We start from the raw sequence: 17,571 nt of genomic DNA, 5'->3' as shown, positions 1-17,571 counted from the left end.
AACGGGACAGCCAATTTGCACACAGCAAGCTCCCACAAACTGCAATCTTCCACAAACAACAATGTGATAATGACCAGATAATGTTTTTAGTGATGTTGGTTGAGGGATAAATATTGGCCGCAGGTCACCGGGGAGAACTCCCCTGCTCTTCTTTGAAATAGTGCCGTGGGATCTTTTATATCCACCCGAGAGGGCAGACTCGGTTTAATGTCTCATCCGAAAAGCGGCACCTCCGACAGTGCAGCACTCCCTCAGTACTGGCCCTCCGACAGTGCGGCGCTCCCTCAGTACTGCCCCTCCGACAGTGCGGCGCTCCCTCAGTACTGCCCCTCCGACAGTGCGGCGCTCCCTCAGTACTGTCCCTCCGACAGTGCCGCGCTCCCTCAGTACTGCCCCTCCGACAGTGCAGCGCTCCCTCAGTACTGCCCCTCCGACAGTGCGGCGCTCCCTCAGTACTGCACTGGGAGTGTCAGCCTGGATTTGTGCTCAAGTCTCTGGAGTGGGTCTTCAACCCTCAACTTTCTGACTCAGAGGCGAGCGAGCGTGCTATCCACTGAGCCACAGCGGACACACATCAGCTCTTATATCATTATAAAAAGCGGCAGTTCTGCTTTGCTGTGACACTAAAGGTGGACTGGAAACAGGGGGAACAAAGCGGTAATACCCCTATACACTGAGAACTCAAAGTCGGGGACCAGCAGCTCAGCATTCCTACCCCAAACCACAGGTCCCTTCCCGCCCCGTAACCTCAGGTTCCAAGATCATCTTTTCTTTCATGCGCAGCCTTGTGACATTGTGACGCGATCTGCTGACGACCCTTCGCAACGATCAAACGAGAACAGGTTGAAGAGTCGGCGTAAGCCGCCTCTCTATAACCATGAGATCCCGAGAGATGTGGTAAACCACTGTTTGTATTCCACTGTGTACATGCCTGGACATGCCTCGGCTGACTCCTCCCACAAGTCCTAGTATAAAGGTGACTGCTCCCCAGCCCCCTTTGTATTCTGGACCGGTCGACCACTCGAGGCAGACCTTCATTCTTTTGTTAATAAAAGCCTTTAGTTACTCTCTTAACTCTCAGTCTTTTATGAGTAATTGATAGCGCATCAATTTTATTAACAAATTTTTATAATGGAGAAGATCCTCACACCAGCATGCCTGGACTTAGATCATCGGGAGGCGGACTCATCCACCAAGTTTACTCACTGGCTTAAGTGTTTCGAAAAATTCCTGACCGCCTCCGCAGCAATCAAATTGGACGAGGACAAACTGGATGTCCTGACCTCCAAAGTGAACCACCGAGTGTACTCGGTCATCCAAGACGCGACCTCGTACGCGGACGCTATCAAGCTCCTCAAGGACCAGTACACGCGCCCAGTGAACTAAGTGTACGCCAGGCACCTTCTGGGGAGTCATAAACAACAACCTGGGGAATCGACCGTGGAATACCTTCAGGCACTGTCTGTGCTTGGCCGGGCCTGTGGTTGTAAGGATGTAAAGGCCGCCGTGTACACAGAGGAACTTATCCGGGACGCTTTTGTAGCGGGCCACAGATCCAATTACACCCGACAGCGACTGTTGGAGCAGAGTGACCTCGACCTCAACAAGGCCTCTGAACTCGCACTATCACTGGATGCAGCCTACCGGGGCACGGATGCCTACTCCTCTGCACCGTGGACGCCGCGGGGAATGACACCCTGGGACACGGTAGGACCGCCTCATAGCGCCGTGCCACCCCAGCCACGGCCCAACTACCGCAGCAGTGTCCCAAGGCCAGACAGCAGTGCCCCAAGGCCAGAAATGCTACTTCTGTGGCCAGGCAAAACACCCCAGAGCGCGCTGCCCGGCGAAAAACGCGATCTGCTCGGGCTGCGGGAAGAAGGGACACTACGCTAACGTCTGCAGGGCCAAAGCCACCCCGAACCCCAGCAGCGCCGCGTGTGGGCCATGCGGGCTGCCATCTTTGGCCTCCCCGGCCATGTGCGAACCACCGGTACAGCAGCCATTTTGGACGCCTCCAGCCACATGGGGATCATGGACGCCGCCATCTTGGACGACAGCCGGAACGCAGCAGGCCCCCAACACCGCCTCATCTGATACCCGCAGCGACACACCGACCCCTACGCTGGCATCCGTTACACTGGACCAAGCGAGACCGCACCAGCTGGCCAGCTCCACAATGGACATTAAGGTAAATGGCCACGATACAATCTGCCGTTTTGACTCTGGGAGCACGGAGAGCTTCATCCACCCCGACACGGTGCGGCGTTGCTCTCTCCCAGTCCTGCCTGCGCACCAGCGGATTTCTATGGCCTCCGAGTCCCAGTCGGCGGACATCGGCGGCTACTGCGTAGTGACACTCGTAGTAGACGGGACCGTGTACGATCATTTTAAACTTCTGGTCCTGCCCGACCTCTGCGCTGCCGTCCTGCTGGGGTTAGATTTTCAGTGCCACCTTAAAAGTGTTACGATGGCGTACGGTGGACCCCTACCCCCACTCACAGTCCGCAGCCAGCAGCTCCCAAATTGCCCGCCGCGCACCAGGTGCAACCTCTCCACACTCAGAGTCACCCCCCCCGCCACTGTTTGCTAACATCACCCCCGACTGTAAGCCCATCGCCACAAAGAGCAGGCGATACAGTGCCGGGGACAGGGTTTTCATTAAAACCGAAGTGGAGCGGCTCCTGAAGGAAGGGATTATTGAGGGCAGCACCAGCCCCTGGCGAGCCCAGGTTGTGGTCGTTAAGACCGGCGAGAAGCAGCGCCTGGTCATCGACTACAGCCAGACAATAAATCGCTACACCCTGCTGGACGCCTACCCACTCCCCCGCATAGCTGATATGGTCAGCCAGATCGCGCAGTACCGCGTCTTCTCGACCATTGACCTGAAATCAGCGTACCACCAGCTCCCTATCCGCCCTGAGGACCGCCAGTATACTGCCTTTGAGGCAAACGGCCACCTCTATCACTTCCTTAGGGTTCCCTTTGGCGTCACCAACGGGGTCTCCGTCTTCCAAAGGGAGGTGGACCGGATGGTAGATCAAAATGCGTTGCAGGCCACTTTCCCATATCTGGACAATGTGACCATCTGCGGCCGTGACTTGCAGGACCATGACGCAAACCTCGAAAAATTCCTCCGCACCGCCCAACTCCTGAACCTGACATATAACAAGGAGAAGTGCATATTCCGCACAAACCGCCTCGCCATCCTTGGCTGTGTTGTGGAACACGGAGTCATCGGCCCCGACCCCGACCGGATGCGTCCCCTTATGGAACTCCCACTGCCCCAAGGCCCTGAAGAGGTGCCTAGGGTTTTTCTCCTATTATGCCCAGTGGGTCCCCTACTATGCGGACAAGGCCCATCCGCTGATCAAGTCCACCTCTTTTCCCTTGACGGCAGAGGCCCGCTTAGCCTTCCACCGTATCAAGGAAGACATTGCCAAAGCCACCATGCACGCAGTGGACGAATCCATCCCCTTCCAGGTGGAAAGCGACGCGTCCGACTTTGCCCTGGCCGCTACCCTCAATCAGGCGGGGAGACCCGTGGCCTTCTTTTCACGAACCCTCCAAGGCCCGGAGACCAGACACTCCGCTGTTGAGAAGGAGGCCCAGGCGATTGTGGAGGCTGTGCGTCATTGGAGGCACTACCTGGCCGGAAAACGATTTACCCTGCTCACTGACCAACGTTCAGTTGCTTTCATGTTTAACAACAAGCAGAGGGGCAAAATCAAAAATGACAAGATCTTGAGGTGGAGAATCAAACTTTCCACCTACAATTACGAGATCTTGTACCGGCCCGGGAAGCTCAATGAACCCCCGGATGCGCTATCGCGTGGCACCTGCGCCAGCGCGCAGATCGATAGACTGCGGGCCCTCCACAATGACCTCTGCCACCCGGGGGTCACCAGGTTCTTCCACTTCATCAAGGCCCGCAACCTGCCTTACTCTATTGAGGAGGTCAGGACCATGACCAGGAACTGCCAAGTCTGCGCTGAGTGCAAACCGCACTTTTATAGACCAGACAGGGCCCACCTGATAAAAGCCACTCGCCCCTTCGAGCGCCTGAGCGTTGATTTTAAAGGGCCTCTCCCCTCCTCCGACCGCAATGTGTACTTCCTCAATATTATTGATGAGTACTCCCGTTTCCCGTTCGCCATCCCCTGCCCGGACATGACCAGTGCCACGGTCATTAAATGTCTGAACGACCTCTTCACCCTGTTCGGTTTCCCCAGCTATATCCATAGCGACCGGGGCTCATCGTTTATGAGCGACGAACTCCGTCAGTACCTGCTAACTAGGGGTATTGCCACAAGCAGGACCACCAGTTACAACCCCCGGGGGAACGGACAGGTGGAAAAAGAAAATGCGACAGTTTGGAAGGCCGCCCTGCTAGCCTCCCGCTGGCAGGATGTGCTCCCCGATGCGCTCCACTCTATTCGGTCACTGCTCTGCACTGCCACTAACGCCACCCCTCATGAGAAAATGTTTGTCTTCCCAAGGAAGTCCACATCGGGGACATCGCTACCGCCATGGCTGACGTCCCCAGGACCGGTCCTACTGAGAAGGCACGTGAGGACCCATAAAACGGACCCCCTGGTCGAGAGGGTCGACCTCCTCCACGCCAACCCCCAGTATGCTTACATTGCATACCCGGACGGGTGGGAGGACACAGTCTCCGTAAGAGACCTTGCACCCTCGGGGGCCGCAGTAACCAACTACTCACTACCACCCCCCCCCCCACGATCCGATATCCAGCCCCAGCAGACGGCAGGCCTGGGCCCAGCGACCCGCTCGACACCTACGAGGACGACACGCCTGTGCCACAGCCTACGCGGGACTCGACGCTGGAAGCTCCACTACCCCTGCCGTCGCCACGCCAATCACAGCGGCAGACAAGACCTCCGGAGAGACTCCAATACACTAACTTTTAATACACTTCACCCCGCCGGACTCAACTTTAAACAAGGGGTGAATGTGGTAAACCACTGTTTGTATTCCACTGTGTACATGCCTGGACATGCCTTGGCTGACTCCTCCCACAAGTCCTAGTATAAAGGTGACTGCTCCCCAGCCCCCTTTGTATTCTGGACCGGTCGACCACTCGAGGCAGACCTTCATTCTTTTGTTAATAAAAGCCTTTAGTTACTCTCTTAACTCTCAGTCTTTTATGAGTAATTGATAGCGCATCAAGAGATTTGCTCCCAGTTCAATGATACGATGAAAAATTACCCTTAGTCGGAGCGACTCGAGGCAAAAGGCAGATTGAACTCAAGCTCTCAATGTTTCGTCAGGCCAATGAGTGTCCCTCAACCAAGACCACCACAACAGATCAATTATCACATTGCTGTTTGTGGGAGCTTGCTGTGTGCAAATTGGCTGTCGCATTTCCTACATTACAGCGGTTACTGTACTTCATTGGGACTTCCTGAGGATATAAAAGATACTGTTTTAAAGGCAACTTTGTCCATTCCTTTCATTACACTGACAAGACAACTGTATCTGGCTTTGATAATATTTATGTTTCAGATTCAATTAGCAAATAAATTGTGCGATATTTTGCATCAGGCTGTCATTACTAAATCATAGAATGGTTACAGCACAGGAGGCGGCTATTCGGCCCGTCGAGCCTGTGCCGGCTCTCTGCAAGAGCACTTCAGCCAGTCCCACTCCCCCGCCCTTTTCCCGTGACCCTGCAAATGTTTTTCCTTCAGGTACTCATCCAACTCACTTTTGAAAGCCGTGATTGAGTCTGCCTCCATCTTCTTCTTCTTCTTAGGCAGTCCCTCGGAACCGAGGATGACTTGCTTCCACATTAAAAATGAGTTCTCAGGTGACTGATGAGTCCAATGCGGGACCTACAGTCTCTGTCACAGGTGGGGCAGACGGTGGTTGAAGGGGCGGGTGGGTGGGGTGCTTGGGTTGACGTGCGCTCCTTGCGCTGCCTGCGCTTGGCTTCCGCTTGCTCCTGACGAAGAGTCTCCACCACCCTCTCAGGCAGTGCATTCCAGATCCTAACCACTTGCTGCGTAAAAAAGTTTTTCCTCATGTCGCGTTTGGTTCTTTTGCCAATCACCTGAAATCTGTGTCCTCTGGTTCTCGACCCTTCCGCCAATGGGAACAGTTTCTCTCTATCTACACTGTCCAGACCCCTAATGATTTTGAACACCTCTATCAAATCGCCTCTCAATCTTCTCTGCTCCAAGGAGAACAACTCCAGCTTCTCTAGTCTATCAATGTAACTGAAGTCCCTCATTCCTGGAATCATTCTCGTAAATCTTTTCTGCACCCTTTCTAAGGCCTTCACAACCTTCCTAAAGTGCGGTGCCCAGAATTGGACACAGTACTCCAGTTGAGGCCGAACCAGTGTTTTATACAGGTTCATCATAATTTCCATGTTTTTGTACTCTATGCCTCTGCTTATGAAGCCCAGGATCCCGTATGCTTTTTTAACCACTTTCTCAGCCTGCCCTGCCACCTTCAACGATTTGTGCACATATACCCCCAGGTCTCTCTGTCCATGCACCCCCTTTAGGATCGTACCCTTTAGTTTATATTTCCTCTCCTTGTTCTTCCTAACAAAATGCATCACTTCACACTTTTCTGTGTTAAATTTCATCTGCCACGTGTCCGCCCATTCCACCAGCCTGTCTATGTCTTCTTGAAGTCTATCACTCTCCTCCTCACTGTTCACTATACTTCCAAGTTTTGTGTCATGTGCAAATTTTGAAATTGTGCCCTGTACACCCAAGTCCAAGTCATTAATATATATCAAGAAAAGCAGTGGTTCTAGTACCGACCCCTGGGGAACACCACTGTATACCTTCCTCCAGTCTGAAAAACAACCGTTCACCACTACTCTCTGTTTCCTGTCACTTAGCCAATTCCGTATCCATGCTGCCACTGTCCCTTTTATTCCATGGGCTTCAACTTTGCTGGCAAGCCTATTATAAGGAAAGGAAGGAAAGGAAAGGTGAAAGGAAGGAAAAGACTTGCATTTCTATAGCGCCTTTCATGACCGCAGGACGTCCCAAAGCGCGTTACAGCCAATTAAGTACTTTTTGAAGTGCAGTCACTGCTGTAATGTAGGAAATAAAGCTGCACATTAGCAGGAGTGGAAGGTTTACCCGCCATGTGGTGTTTTCTTTGAGATCAGACGTCAGCAGTCTCATCTTTCTGTCGGCGTCTGCTGTGCAAAATCTGCAAGAATTAAAGAGAGAAATTTTAAAAACCCAAGCAATAAAAGTGAATGGAAAATGTTGCACAATTTATTTGCGAATTGAATCTGAAACATAAATAGTATCAAAGCCAGATGCAGCTTCTTTTTACTGGTCTTGTCAATCTAATGAAAAGAATGAAGTTGCATTTAAACAGCATCTTTCACGACCTCAGGACGTCCCAAAGCGCTTTACAACCAATGAAGTGTAGTCACTGTTGCAATGTAATGTACTGTACGAAATGCGGCAGCCAATTTGCACTCAGCAAGCTCCCACAAACAGCAATGCGATAATAAGAACATATGAAATAGGAGCAGCTCCTCGAGCCTGCTCTGCCATTCAATAAGATCATGGCTGATCTTCGACCTCAACTCCACCTTTCCGCACTATCCCCATATCCCTTGATTCCCCTAGAGTCCGAAAATCTATCGATCTCAGCCTTGAATATATTCAACTACTCAGCATTCACAGCCCTCTGGGGCAGAGAATTCCAAAGATTCACAACCCTCTGAGTGAAGAAAATCCTTCTCATCTGATTCATAAATGGCCGACCCCTTATCCTGAGACTATGACCCCTAGTTCTAGACACTCCAGCCAGGGGAAACAACCTCTCAGCATCTACCCTGTCAATCCCCCTCAGAATCTTGTATGTTTCAATGAGATCACCTCTCATTCTTCTAAACTCCAGAGAGTATCGGCCCAATCTACACAATCTATCATAGGACAGCCCTCTCATCCCAGGAATCAATCTAGTGAACCTTCGTTACACCGCCTCCAAGGCAAGTATATCTTTCCTCAGATAAAGCAACCAAAATTGTACACGGTACTCCAGGTCTCACCAAGGCCCTGTACAATTGTAGTAAAACTTCCTTACTCTTATACTCCAACCCCCTTACAATAAAGGCCAACATACCATTTGCCTTCCTAATTGCTTGCTGTAACTGCATGCTAACTTTCTGTGTTTCCTGTACGAGGACACCTAACTCTCTTTGAACACCAACATTTAATCGTTTCTCACCATTTAAAAAATATTCTGTTTTTCTATTCTTCCTACCAAAGTGAATAACCTCACATTTCCCCACATTATACTCCATCTGCCACCTTACTGCCCACTCACTTAGTCTGTCTATATCCCTTTGCAGGCTCTTTGTGTCCTCCTCACGGCTTACTTTCCCACCTAGCTTTGTATCATCAGCAAAACTTGGATACATTACACTCGGTCCTTTCATCCAAGTCATTAATATAGATTGTAAATAGCTGAGCTCAAGCACTGATTCTTGTGGAGCCACACTAGGTACAGCCTGCCAACCCGTAAATGACCTGTTTATTTCAGTCCGTTAAACAATCCAAATTATTGTGGTGATGTTGGTTGAGGGACAGCAGAAGACTACTTTTTCGGAATAGTGCCATGGGGCCTCGGTTTAACGTCTCATCCAAAAGACGGCACCTCCGACAGTGCAGCACTCCCTCAGTACTGCACTGGGAGTGTCAGCCTGGATTTTGTGCTCAAGTCTCTGGGACTTGAACCCACGACCTTCTGACTCAGAGGTGAGAGAGATAGCTACCCACTGAGCCAAGGCCGACACTTAGAACTGGATCAGGGGTGTTGTCCGCAGCGTGACTCATGGCCAACAATTGGCCCACTCCAAACCCTGGAAATTGGGCCTCCAAGCCCAGGCAACTCAGCCGGTTTGGTTTTGTGCTTAGATTTCTCACTCGCTGGTTTGCTAAGTTTGAATTTCATTGAATGATACAGCACAGAAGGAGGCCATTCGGCCCATCGTGCCTGTTTCAGCTCTTTGAGCTATTCGATTAGTCCCAGTCCCCCCTGCTCTTTCCCCTTTTTAAGTGTTTATCCAATTCCCTACTGAAAGTTACTATTGAATCTGCTGCCTTTCAGGCATGGGATTAAAGCTTTGGAAAGGGCTGTTGCCTTATTGGCGGATAAATCCCAGATTAGGGCACAATGTCTGTTAGTCTCAGCAACTTGAGATTTCTGCCACTAGGAACGTGTCTTTGACCTTGTACGTGGCCTGTGAGGCCCCACTAACATATCCCCATGGCAGGTCTGGCTCCCCTGACCTATTCTCCATTTGACGGGGATCTTTCGTTGCTAACCAGCCAAGTCCGTTTCAAAAGGAATACACTTGGAGGAAGGCTCTCTAAAACCGTCACTGTGAACCTTCCTGTTATTTCACCGAACGAAAAACAAAAGATAACATCTCATAAATCTAACATACAGCGCCTTTAACGTAGGAAAACATTCCAAGGCGCTTCACAGGAGCGTTATAAAACAAAATTTGACACCGAGCCACGTAGGGAGATATAAGGGCAGGTGCTTGGTCAAGGAGGTAGGTTTTAAGGAGCGTCTTAAAAGGAGAGAGAGGTGGAGAGGTTTAGGGAGGGAATTCCAGAGCTTAAGGCCCAGGCAGCTGAAGGCACGGCCGCCAATGGTGGAGCGATTAAAATCGGGGATGCGCAAGTGGCCAAAATTGGAGGAGCGCAGAGATCTCGGAGGGTTGTAGGGGATTAGAGAGACAGGGAGGGGCGAGGCCACGGAGGGATTTGAAAACAAGGATGATAATTTTAAAATCAAGGCGTTGCTTAACCAGGAGCCAATGTAGGTCAGCGAGCACAGGGGTGATGGTGAACGGGACTTGGTGCGAGATTGAGGTCAAGACGGGTAATATTTCCCCTCGATTTCCCCAGCAAGATCCCACAAACAGCAATGTGATAACGACCAGATAATCTTTTTTTTTTTTTTTTTATTAAAGTGATGTTGGTTGAGGGATAAATATTGGCCCCAGGACACCGGGGAGAACTCCCCCTGCTCTTCTTCGAAATAGTGCCATGGGATCTTTTATGTCCACCCGAGGGGGCAGACGGGACCTCGGTTTAACGTCTCATCTGAAAGACGGCACCTCCGACAGTGCAGCACTCCCTCAGCACTGCACTGGGAGCGTCAGCCTGGATTACGCGCTCATGTCCCTGGAGCGGGGCTCGGACTCACGACCTTCTGACTCGGAGACGGGAATGCTGCCCACTGAGCCACGGCTGACACGAAAAGGTTAGGAAACCAGCCCATCAGCTGAAAATGCCTCGAGTGGAAATACAAATTCTAAAGCCACACCAGGCATGGTTAGCCATGCAAAACAAACTCGAAATGCTGGTGGCTCTCATTTGCAGCCTGAAACTGACGAGCACATTCCAGGCGACAAAGTTCCTAGCAATTAAGACTCTTAAAATGGACAAATATACATTTGTGCTGGGCGATAACGGTGAACGAACAGCATTCGCCGTTATTACCCCTCTGAAACTGACGGCAACTTCAGGATGTAGCGCCTGCGCATCCTAACACGGAAATCCTGAAGTTACGGTCAGTCATTCACCGCTCTGACACTGACTGCGCTGTGGCCCCCCCCCCCCCCCCCAAATAGCCGGCAATCAGTGTAATCAGGGAAACCAGTGAAACTTGGGCTGTTCCGCGGTAATATCGCTGTTAAATACCCCATTAAAAGTCAGGCCTTGTTGGATTAGGTGTAACTGGGGTTTTAACAGCGTATTGACTGCTAAACAAACGTTATGGCCCTGAAAAACGAATTTTAATTTCGTGGAGTGTCAAATTTCTCCATTATGATAAATCAAAATTTTTAAGAAACATTAAAAAAATTGTATATTTTAAAAAAGTTTGTTCATATTTATTTCAGGTTTACCTTTTCCCCATGTGAGAGCCCCAATCTTTGTTCCGCTCTCTGTAATTTTTTTTAAAAAGTCTGAATAAAAGCAGCTTCTTCATTTCCTGGTTCCCAGTCTGTGAGAATTCTGCATTGTGATTGGCTGCTTAGACAGCTTGTTGACGTCACAGCAGCTCGCGTCAGGGATTCCCCATTATGCTGCACTGAAGTCACCTGCGCGTCGAGAAAGGTAAACTTCTCGCCACAGAGATCGCTGTGGACCGCTTTCTTTGGGGACAGCGGTGCACGCCTTTGCTTCGCCGCTGACCGCAAATTCTGGGCCAGCGTGCAATAAATGGTGCCACACTCCTATCTTAAGAAAATTTATCATATGATTTAATACCAACCATTATAACTCGCAAACATGAACAGAAAACTCAAATACTTAATAGCACCGCCTCTAAAAGAAATAGAACTCTCTTTTTAATAAACATCGAAGGGTACGGTAGTGCGGTGGTTATGTTACTGAGCTAGTAATCCAAAAGGTCTGGACTCATAATCCAGAGAACAAGAGTTGAATTCCCACCATGGCAATTTGAATTTGGAGTCAGTTTACAAAATAAAAAGCTGGTACTGGCAATGTTCTCTCTAATTTAGTTGGGCCCTCTCTGGCCCCTTTAAGGTTTTTTTTTTAATTGAAAAGCCGGCAAGCCACCTGGGTGGGTTCCCTGGAGTAAAAATGACCGCCAAGCTGTTGGATTGTTATAGAAACCCAACTGGTCCTTTAGGGAAGGAAAAATCTGCCGCCCTTACCCGGCACGTTACTCCAGTCCCACACCAACCTGGTTGGCTCTTAACTGCCCTCTGAAGTGACCCAGCAAACATAGAAACATAGAAGATAGGAGCAGGAGTAGGCCATTCGGCCCCTCGAGCCTGCTCCGCCATTCAATGAGATCATGGCTGATCATCCAAATTCAGTACCCTGTCCCTGCCTTCTCCCCATATCCCTTGATCCCTTTAGCCTTCAGAAATATATCTAACTCCTTCTTGAATATATTTAATGAATTGGCCTCAACTGCCTTCTGTGGTAGAGAATTCCACAGGTTCACCACTCTCTGGGTGAAGAAATTCCTCCTCATTTCTGTCCTAAATGGCCTACCCCTTATCCTTAGACTGTGACCCCTGGTTCTGGGCTCCCCGACCATCGGGAACATCCTTCCTGCATCTAGTCCTGTTAGAATTTTATAATTCTAAATAAGCCCCCCAGTTGTGTCAAACCCATTACAAAGAATCACCACGCGGACTGTGGTGGTTTAAGAAGGCGGTGGCCCACCGCCACCTGCTCAAGGGCACTCAACACCAGCCTTGCCAGCGGCGCCCACATCCCGAGAATGAATTTAAAAGAAAAAGTAATAATCCTCTCTCACTGGAGCAGTTGTGTCAGTGTGTCCATCTTAGTCTCTGGGCTCCAGGCAATGGCATCCACTCGGATCCCCCGGTGAAAGGTCTGGAGGATCTTGTATTCCATACCTTTAATTTCAGTGTCTTCCTCCTAAAAGATCAGGAGAGAGAGAGAGATTGATTTATGATATTCATGAAACATCCCGAGTGGGTAGCACTCTGGCCTCGGAGTCAGAAGGTTGTGGGTTCGAGTCCCACTCCAGAGACTTGAGCACAAAAATCCAGGCTGACGCTCCCAGTGCAGTGCTGAGGGAGTGCTGCAGTGTCGGAGGTGCCGTCTTTTGGATCAAACATTAAACCGAGGCCTCGTCTATTCTCTCGGGTGGATGTAAAAGATCTCATGGCGCTATTTCAAAGAAAAGAAAGACTTGCATTTATATAGCGCCTTTCACGACCACCGGACGTCTCAAAGTGCTTTACAGCCAATGAAGTACTATTTGAAGTGGAGTCACTATTGTAATGTGGGAAACGTGGCAGCCAATTTGCACACAGCAAGCTCCCACAAACAGCAATGTGATAATGGCCAGATAATTTGTTGTTATGATGGTTGAGGGATAAATATTGGCCCCAGGACACTGGGGACAACTCCCCTGCTCTTCTTGAAAATAGTGCCGTGGGATCTTTTACGTCCACCCGAGAAAGCAGACGGGGTCTCGGTTTAACTTCTCATCCGAAAGTGCAGCACTCTCTCAGCACTGCACTGGAGTGTCAGCCTAGCTTTATATGCTCAAGTCCCTGGAGTGGGACTTGAACCCACAACCTTCTGACTCAGAGGCGAGTGTGCTACCCACTGAGCCACAGCAGAGCAAGGGAGTTCTCCCCGGTGTCCTGGGCCAATGTTTATCCCTCAACCAACATCACTAAAAAACAGATGATCTGGTCATTATCACATTGCTGTTTGTGGGAGCTTGCTGTGCACAAATTGGCTGCCGTGTTTCCTACATTTCAACAGTGACTACACTTCAAAAAGTACTTCATTGGCTGTAAAGCACTTTGGGACATCCTGAGGTCAAGAAAGGCACTGGAGAAATACAAGTTCTTTCTTTTTTTTTCTTTTCCCACTGGAGTTTGGGATTAACTTCTCCCCGAGTCTGGAAATGCAACTTTATTGGATGAATGCAGAGCACGCTCACATCAAATTTCCATGTTTGCTGTTTTAACAGGAGGTGATAATCGTATTTTAAACAGATAAACTCCTTGGCGAAGAGAGAACAAAAATAACGTAAACACATGTTGGGTGTGTGGGATTCACCTTCCGCCCGAACCGGGCATGAAATTGGCAGAACAATTGGAGTGCCTGCTCACAGCTGGTGTTGGGAGGCTCGAAACATCCGGGGTCTCGGGGCATCGCTTGAATGCCGCGGGTGATCTCCGGGTGTGCAACGGGCAGAGGCTCGCCCGTGGTGGGAGGGCCAGCCGGCGGCGTGTGGGGGCGAAGCCGAACCCGGTGGGAGTCGGGAGTTGATCCCGGAGGAGGTCGGGGAGTTGATCCCAGAGGAGGTCGGGGAGTTGATCCCAGAGGAGGTCGGGGAGTTGATCCCAGAGGAGGTCGGGGAGTTGATCCCAGAGGAGGTCGGGGAGTTGATCCCAGAGGAGGTCGGGGAGTTGATCCCAGAGGAGGTCGGGGAGTTGATCCCAGAGGAGGTCGGGGAGTTGATCCCAGAGGAGGTCGGGGAGTTGATCCCAGAGGAGGTCGGGGAGTTGATCCCAGAGGAGGTCGGGGAGTTGATCCCAGAGGAGGTCGGGGAGTTGATCCCAGAGGAGGTCGGGGAGTTGATCCCAGAGGAGGTCGGGGAGTTGATCCCAGAGGAGGTCGGGGAGTTGATCCCAGAGGAGGTCGGGGAGTTGATCCCAGAGGAGGTCGGGGAGTTGATCCCAGAGGAGGTCGGGGAGTTGATCCCAGAGGAGGTCGGGGAGTTGATCCCAGAGGAGGTCGGGGAGTTGATCCCAGAGGAGGTCGGGGAGTTGATCCCAGAGGAGGTCGGGGAGTTGATCCCAGAGGAGGTCGGGGAGTTGATCCCAGAGGAGGTCGGGGAGTTGATCCCAGAGGAGGTCGGGGAGTTGATCCCAGAGGAGGTCGGGGAGTTGATCCCAGAGGAGGTCGGGGAGTTGATCCCAGAGGAGGTCGGGGAGTTGATCCCAGAGGAGGTCGGGGAGTTGATCCCAGAGGAGGTCGGGGAGTTGATCCCAGAGGAGGTCGGGGAGTTGATCCCAGAGGAGGTCGGGGAGTTGATCCCAGAGGAGGTCGGGGAGTTGATCCCAGAGGAGGTCGGGGAGTTGATCCCAGAGGAGGTCGGGGAGTTGATCCCAGAGGAGGTCGGGGAGTTGATCCCAGAGGAGGTCGGGGAGTTGATCCCAGAGGAGGTCGGGGAGTTGATCCCAGAGGAGGTCGGGGAGTTGATCCCAGAGGAGGTCGGGGAGTTGATCCCAGAGGAGGTCGGGGAGTTGATCCCAGAGGAGGTCGGGGAGTTGATCCCAGAGGAGGTCGGGGAGTTGATCCCAGAGGAGGTCGGGGAGTTGATCCCAGAGGAGGTCGGGGAGTTGATCCCAGAGGAGGTCGGGGAGTTGATCCCAGAGGAGGTCGGGGAGTTGATCCCAGAGGAGGTCGGGAGGTCAGGGAGCTGATCCCTGTGGGGTTCGGGAGGTCGGCGAGCTGACCCCGGAGGGGGTTGGGGTGCTGATCCCGGAAGGGGTTGGGAGGCCGATCCCAGACAGGGTCGGGAGGTCGGGGAGCTGATACCGGACGGGGTCGGGAGGTCAGGAGGCTGAACCTGATGGGGTTGCGAGGTCAGGCACGGGGCAGCAGCGACCTGCGGTATTTTTGTGGAGCCAGAGGGATCACTCCCGCTGACAAAAATCATCCCTTCCCAACAAGGACTGGGCCTTTTCTTCAGCGGCCCCTTTGAGGGCCGCCGACGAGACCTCCCGCCGACGAGACCTCCCGCCGACGAGACCTCTCAGCGCTGAGGCCTCCCACCGCCTGGCACAAATGGGCGAAGCTTGCGCAGCGCCCGTTCAGCCCTTTTTGTAGCTGAAAATTGCGAATGGCGTTCTACAATCAGCGTACGACCTCGATTTATACATTTAAACAGCCTTGCACCTAAAACAGGCAAGCCCTCTGCTCACTGATTGACAGGCCTGCCTGGAAATTGCATCAGGCAAGTGTTGGGTGAAAATTGGATGGCTGGCAACTGAAATATACCCCAATTAAACATTCATCTGATAATTTCCAGGGTGTAAGCTTTTAACTGTACACTAAGACACTACTTGGCTCAGTGGGCAGCACTCTCGCCTCCAAGTCAAAAGGTTGTGGGTTCAAGTCCCACTCCAGAGACTTGAGCTCATAACCCAGGCAGACACTCCAGTGCAGTGCTGAGGGAGCGCTGCACTGTCGGAGGCGCCATCTTTCGGATGGGACATTAAACTGAGGCTCTGTCTGCTCTCTCAGTTGGGCATGAAAGATCCCATGGCACTATTTTGAAGAGCAGGGGAGTTGTACCCGGTGTCCTGGACAATTTTTATCCCTCAACCAACATCACTAAAAAAAAAAATTATCCAGTCATTATCACATTGCTGTTCGTGGGAGCTTGCTGTGTGCAAATTGGCTGCTGCCTCTCCTACGTCACAACAGTGATTACAATTTTAAAAAAGTACTTCATAAGAACATAAGAAATAGGAGCAGGACTTTGCCATTCTGCCTTTTGAGCCTGCTCCGCCATTCTATAAGATCATGGCTGATCTTCTACCTCATCTCCACTTTCCTGAACTATCCCCATATCCCTTGATTCCCTTAATATCCAAAAATCTATCGATCTCTGTCTTGAATATACTCAATGATTGAGCTTCCACAGCCCTCTGGGGTAGAGAATTCCAAAGATTCACTCTCTGAGTGAAGAAATTTCTCATCTCAGTCCTAAATGACCGATCCCTTATTCTGAGACTGTGACCCCTGGTTCTAGACTCCCCAGCCAGGGGAAACATCCTCCCTGCATCTACCCTGTCAAGCCCTGTAAGAATTGTGTATGTTTCAATGAGATCACCTCTCATTCTTCTAAACTCTAGAGAATATAGGCTTAGTCTACTCAATCTCTCCTCATAGGACAATCCCCCCATCCCAGGAACCAGTCTGGTGAACCTTCGTTGCACTCCCTCTATGGCAAGTATATCCTTCCTTAGGTAAGGAGACCAAAACTGTACACAATACCCCAGGAGTGGTCTCACCAGGGCCCTATATAATTGCAGTAAGACTTCTTTACTCTTATACTCAAATCCTCTTGTAATAAAGGCTAACATACCATTTGCTTTCCTAATTGCTTGCTGTACCTGCATGTTAACTTTGTGATTTGTGTACAAGGGCACCCAGATCTCTCTCAATACCAACATTTCACAATCTCTCACCATTTAAAAAATTATCTGCTTTTCTATTTTTCCTACCAAAGTGGATAACTTCACATTTCTCCACAATGTATCCACCTGCCATGTTCTTGTCCACTCACTTAACCTGTCTCTATCTCTTTGTGTCCTCACAACTTACATTCCAACCTAGCTTTGTATCGTTAGTAAACTTGGATGTATTACACTCGGTCCCATCTAAGTTATTGATGTAGATTGTGAATAACGAGGCCCAAGCACTAATCCTTGTGGTACCCCACTAATTACAGCCTGCCAACCCGAAAATGACCCCTTTATTCCGACTCTCTGTTTTCTGTCCGTTAACCAATCCTCAATCCATGCTAGTATATTACCCCCAATCGCATGAGCCCTAATTTTGTTTAATAACCTCTTGTGTGGCACCTCATCGAATGCTTTTGAAAATCCAAATAAACCACATCCACTGGTTCCCCCTCATCTATGCTGCTAGTTACAACTGCAAAAAACTATTAGATTTGTCAAACATGATTTCCCTTTCATAAATCCGTGTTGACTTTGACTAATCATATTATCATTTTTGAAGTGCCCTGTTACCACTTCCTTAATAATAGATTCTAGCATTTTCCCACTGACCAATATCAGGCTAACTGGTCTATTGTTCCGTTTTCTCTCTCCCACCTTTCTTCAATAGCAGGGTTACATTTGCTACCTTCTAGACCGTTCTAGAATCTAGGGGATTCTGCAAGATCAAACCAAATTCATTGGCTGTAAAGCGCTTTAGGACATCATGAGGCAGTGTACAAATGCTAGTTCTTAATTTTTTGCAACCATTTCAATGGCTTTTTGTGGGA

At 50.5% G+C, this 17,571-nt stretch overlaps 1 protein-coding gene across 1 annotated transcript in view; it reads right to left on the bottom strand.

The window, feature by feature from the left end:
• nup37 (nucleoporin 37) overlaps positions 1 to 12,464 on the bottom strand; it is a 41,283-nt gene extending 28,819 nt beyond the window's left edge. The window contains exons 1-2 of the mRNA XM_086009599.1: positions 12,316 to 12,464; positions 7,125 to 7,197 (exon numbers count right to left, since the gene is read on the bottom strand). Coding sequence (XP_085865725.1) covers positions 7,125 to 7,197; positions 12,316 to 12,416 — 174 coding nt within the window. The 5' untranslated portion in view covers positions 12,417 to 12,464. The remainder of the gene's footprint in view (positions 1 to 7,124; positions 7,198 to 12,315) is intronic.
• Between the last annotated feature and the right edge of the window lie 5,107 nt (positions 12,465 to 17,571).

The sequence above is a fragment of the Somniosus microcephalus genome, chromosome 16, assembly GCF_052327205.1.
Source record: "Somniosus microcephalus isolate GS21.2 chromosome 16, FLI_Smic_1.0, whole genome shotgun sequence".
NCBI lineage: Eukaryota > Metazoa > Chordata > Chondrichthyes > Squaliformes > Somniosidae > Somniosus > Somniosus microcephalus.
The sequence above is the reverse complement of the archived record's forward strand: the minus strand, read 5'-3'. Positions and strand labels throughout refer to the sequence as shown.